This window comes from Sinocyclocheilus anshuiensis, unplaced genomic scaffold (genome assembly GCF_001515605.1).
Source record: "Sinocyclocheilus anshuiensis isolate Anshui unplaced genomic scaffold, SAMN03320099.WGS_v1.1 scaffold20, whole genome shotgun sequence".
Lineage (NCBI taxonomy): Eukaryota > Metazoa > Chordata > Actinopteri > Cypriniformes > Cyprinidae > Sinocyclocheilus > Sinocyclocheilus anshuiensis.
The window spans coordinates 2,104,802-2,110,279 of NW_015558646.1; the positions used below are offsets into that span (position 1 = coordinate 2,104,802).

A 5,478-nucleotide genomic window follows, 5' to 3' on the forward strand; every position below is an offset into this window, starting at 1 on the left:
ATCTACTTCCCCCCCCCCCTTATTAATTAATTAGTTTACCGACTTGAGAATCTTAAAATCCTTACATTTACATATCCTTACATAAGTAATTAAGTACTTTTTAAAATAATTACAATTTGAAAAAAATAATTAAAACAGTTGTATGTTAAGAATTTTAAACTAATATAACTTCAAAACATACAAGTAGCAAATAATAAAGAGGAGCACAGAAACATATTACAAACAACAAACAAAGAATGCTTTCAGTATTTAAGATTATCTGAACGTTTTCCATTCAAGAACTGTGAGTGATTTTTCTTCATCTTTACTGTTGTTTTTTTACTATGACATCATAGACAGCGGGAGATGTCATGGATCTCTTTTGAAATAGAAGCAGTAATGTGGTTTGTCCTGTCCGTTTAATTCCTTAAGACATAACTGGCTGTGTTTACATTAATTTTGCGTCATAAAACCATTTTGAGACGCAAGTGCATTAAACCACATACACGGAGTCGCGCACAGCCACATGCGCGAGCAGTCTTCACAAACAAAGCACGCGTCAGCATTTGAAATTGAAAGCAGCCTTCTGTTAGTGAGGTTCATATTTTAAATATATGTCCACTGCATTCCAAACCACATAAATGATGACTTCGTAGAGCATTTGTAAGGAAAATACTGACGGGCGAGACCGCACACTTCAAGTGTAACATCAAACAAAGCGAGCGTCTCTCACAGCGCATCCTGTGCAATGAAGCCCGCAAATGTCCTTGCAATTCGCTTCAACCTTTCTGAACTTTATGAAAGATTATTTTACGGAAGGTTCGAGTGGTGTATGTGTGTGAGGAATTGGAAGCAAGCAGAATACGGGTGTTTCTAAAGCAAACTCAGCATCATCGCGCATCTGGTTAAAAACTAAGCTCAGAATCTATTCTGAAATTCTCAGAATTTATCCAGAATCGTTGGAGAGAGAATTTCGATGCATCGATGAATCGATGAATCGATTTTTTCTCCCACCCCTAAATGTAATGTAATTTAATTTAATTTAATATTTAATATTTAATTTAATTTAATTTAATTTAGGCAAGATATAATTATTCCTTCATAATGTTTAGTAAGTTTTTAGGATTATGAATATGTACTAATGTGGTGAAACACTCTAGTAAAGGTAATGGTAGACATTCAACTACATTCCATTTAGTTGTTCATCCTGGCGCCTACTTTGCACCACATTCTCAATGATGATCCACATTACTGGATAGTATCAGATCGCATTTTTAATCCAAATGGAAGAGTGAAAAAACAGAGAGACTAACAGAGTGAGAAATGAACGGTCTCAGTAGTGTGCTGCCTCATAAGGGCACTTGTGAAAAAAACGTGACTCCTCCAAACAGAGTAATTAACACAAGGTTCAGCCAGGGTGACCTTGTTCACGCTCAAGCAGCAGAGAGAAATACTGTAGCTTCCTTTCGCCTTGGGCAGCTACACCCATCTCTGGGCAGAAAGTGAGCAGCTCCAAACGGTCTTAGCTGCAGATGCGAGCAATCATTTACTTTTCCATAAAGGAGTGCGGCTCCCCTGTGTGGGTGTTCTAACAGTTGGAGAAATTACATTACAGCACCTCCAGGCAACAATCTCCGATGTTGCCATTTGAAAGTCCGTTACATGCTTTAGGGAAAGATCGGGAGGAGTGCAGGGGCTGGAGTGTTTCCCGACTGCCGGCTGCTTTCACTGTCTGACTGTTACCTTCCTCTGTTGTGAGAGATGGAGGGGTCTCCGGGGGGTGATTTAAAATAGCAAGAATCAAACTAATTAGAATTCTCATTTTCATCCTCTCTCACTCTCTCCATCACCTATCACCATCACATCAGCATAATGACACCTGAGAGATCTAAGCATTACCACGCATGACATCACCTTGTCCATGTCTGTCTGAGAGTACAAAAGACACAGCAAACGTATGTCAATAAATAAGGTGCTATTATTTAAATCTTCAATATTTTACTATATTTAATATTCTATTAGCTCAGCTATTTTGCAACTGCTTCAAATCTGGCTAATCCTAACATATTTATAACAAAATAGAACACCGTTTTTTTAACTCAAGTACTGTATTACCAAATGTGAAACAGTTTATATGCTGAAACCAACTTATTTATTAATTTGTAAATAATAACCATACTTTTTAGCTAGAGTTAATCAAGTTCAAAATAAAAACAAGCAAATATTAAAATAAAATGAATGTATTATTTATTATTATTATTATTATTATTTAATTCACTAATTACATACACACACACACACACACACACATACTATAGAACCCATTATAATCAGTGATGCTCTCTACACTGGATGCGGCATGGCGTGACACGACAAATCATACGTGCCGTCATTCATTGCGATGCTATACACCGGATGCGACAGTTGTCCCGCCGCAACACTGATCTATATATATCTTCTCTATTATAGATCAGTGCGCCGCAACAGCTAAAGTCTGTCTACAATGTCTGGACGCGTCACCCGTTACAAATCATTTGAATTTTGTGTCAGTACGTCATAGATAGAACGAGGCAGCAGTTTACTGTCGGGGATTTGTCGTGTCGCGCTACATACAGTGTAGACAGCATCACTGATTATAATGGGTTCTATAGTATTTTGTTGTGCCGCGCCGCTCGCATCCGGTGTAGACACGATGTTAGGCCCACTCCAAATGCTCTCATTGGTTGAGACGCGTGATGACGCCCATCCCAAACCAGTACTGATCAACATCCCACCCCTCCTGTGACCCATGGTTTGTCTATATGTGTATTCAGAGCCAGTGAGCAACGGACATTCAAAATAATAATAAAAACTGCGTTAATGCGCGATAAAATATTTGTCTGCGTCAATTAATTCATAATTAATAGACGATAATAATGCGTTAACTTGCCCAGCCCTAATATATATATATATATATATATATGACTGAGTGTATCCTCTCTGCACTGATGCATAAAGATGATAAAGACAAGTTCGACCAGAAGCATGAAAAAGTACAAATAAATTAATCCAGTTTTCAGACTGTTAAAATCCCCAAGGCGATGGGTAAATTAACGATTGAGAGTTAAAAGGAAAAATATGATGTGAAGAGGTTGACCCACAGAAATCGCATTTAAATGCGATGGAGGATTACGCAACATTGTTTTATATATTTGTGTTTTGTTTCATTTTAACTCAAAAATGTATTAAATTACGACCAGAATGTGTGCGCAAGGGCACTTGAGCTAATGAAATAGTTTACGGCCTGATATCTTGAAAGGGAGGCAGAGTGGCAAGTCGTGAGTCTCATGGCTCAATGCTCTTTTTAATAAGCTGCATGTACTCGTGGGCTTTGGACCATCAACTCCCACTGAAAAAGTTACACTCTCTTTTTCATCCTTTCTTCTTGTCTTATTCTTACACGCTGAGAAGGCTAAATTACTGCTACTATTTGCAATTTACTGCTGACCTTGGAGTGTGTTATGCGGTTCTCAGAACGTGTGTTTTTAAACCATTTAAGCTCCAGTGATATTCAGTGTCTTACCTTGGACCAGTTCACCCGCTTCATGACGCTCTCAGGTTTGTAGGTCTTCTTGGGCACCAGTCCATAAGGCAGCTGGACAACGAGTGGAGGAGGAGCCAAAGGCATACCCGGAAGTGGGGACTGGCCTCCTCCGGGAGGTGGAGGTGGTGGTGGAGGTCCGCAGCCAGGTGGAGGTGGAGGGGGTGGAGGTCCCAGAGATGCAGGACAAGGAGGAGGTGGAGGAGGTGGAATGCCTCCACTTGGTGGTGGTGGAGGAGGTGGAGGAGGAGGCGGTGGTGCAATTCCCCGTGGTGGTGGAGGAACAGCACCAGCTGCTCCAGGTCCCGCCGCAACCTGTGAAGGGATTAAAAAGAATCAGAGACAAGAAAAGGGCATCTTAAGAGACCACTGTGAGCCAAACATTCACCTCAACCACTCCTGTTCAGCTTCTACACCCAAAGGCCCATGCTTTTATCACCATTACATGTTTTATCAAGCGATTAGTCAACAGAAGAGACAGACGGCTGCACGTGAGTGTCCTGCATAATACTTGTTTATAGATCTGCTGTTGGAATTATTACTTGCTGCTAGGAAGGAATATTTCGTTTTCTGCCTATTTCTACGTTATATTTTTGTTTGCGTTTGTATTTTTGATTGCACTTTCTGGTAATTATAATAATTGCCCTCGGCTAAGAAGGAGCGCGTGTAATTTAATTGCTCCCTTCCTGCGTTTAAGTGCGAACTGTAGTTTCGATTTGATGCCTCTTAAGAAGAATCGCTTTATGTATCCCTCAATTGTAAGTCGCTTTGGATAAAAGCGTCTGCTAAATGACTAAATGTAAATGTAAATGTTATCCCATCAGAACTAGCGGGTGAGACAAGGGCAAAGGAGAGTGGAGGATAAAAGACAGAGTGTTTACAGCAACTGACTTTTCAATTTTAGAAGAGTGCATTAAAACAAGTCTAAAAATCTGAGAAAGTGAGAGAGAGGGGGAGAGATAGGGGTGCAGGGGCTCCTCGCATGCATTAAATAAGAGTTGATAAAAGGAGATGGATGACTTGGGGCCGCTGTGGCCTTCCCTCCGGGCACCAGTTCCCTCAGCAGCACTGAGCATCTGCCTGTCTAGCGCACAGAGCACCGCCTCCTGAGAGCCAAGTAGGGGCCAGCGCTCAAAGGAGCCTGAGCCCACCGCCTGATCCTCTCACTGGGGAAACTGGGACACGGCAATTCCTGAGGGGCAGGTAGTCACATTGAATATGTAAATAAATAAATGGCAGGTTGGTTGATGTGACCGGTAGACTCTTCTGGAATGTACACACCTGTCAAGTGGTTGGGCTCTCAGAGGAGCAATTTGAGAAGTGTTGCACAAGTGGTAAAGTGAATGTGTGCGAGTCTACATTTATATGTGATGGAACGATTATTTGGGTGGAGGCTGGAGGGTTTTTTTCATCCAGTGTATCCTGTAACCCAGGGTCCAAAAGTAACACTCACCTAGTGCCAAACACGTGTAGAAATTGGATTTGGCAAGCAAATAAAATGTGAGAAGCTGAAAAAAACAACAATCTACTAAAGAATACATGCCTTAAAGGGGTCATATGACGTTGCTAAAAATAACATTATTTTGTGTATTTGGTGTAATGCAATGTGTTTATTGATTGGCCAGCTATCCAGTGCGTTATGATTGACCGAATACCTCAAGCGTGTGACGGAAATGTGACGCCCCTTACCATACTGTGATGCCGTGTCCCGGCGCAACGACACAAAACCAATAAAACCCATTACAAACGAGGCATTTGTTGCATCCAGTGGGGACATAATTACTGATTATAATGACTTATACTGTCTTTTTACGCATTGCGTATCACGCCACGTAAACATAAAACCATGTCATTTGTGATCGGAGAAACGACAAACAACAAGCGCTACTCTACACTGCTCAAAACTCACGTTTGAATCG

The 5,478-nt window shown here is 41.0% G+C and overlaps 1 protein-coding gene across 1 annotated transcript in view; it reads right to left on the reverse strand.

The window, feature by feature from the left end:
• Positions 1 to 5,478, reverse strand: part of diaph2 (diaphanous-related formin 2) — a 420,052-nt gene that overhangs the window by 257,701 nt on the left and 156,873 nt on the right. The window contains exon 18 of the mRNA XM_016477051.1: positions 3,542 to 3,874. Coding sequence (XP_016332537.1) covers positions 3,542 to 3,874 — 333 coding nt within the window. The remainder of the gene's footprint in view (positions 1 to 3,541; positions 3,875 to 5,478) is intronic.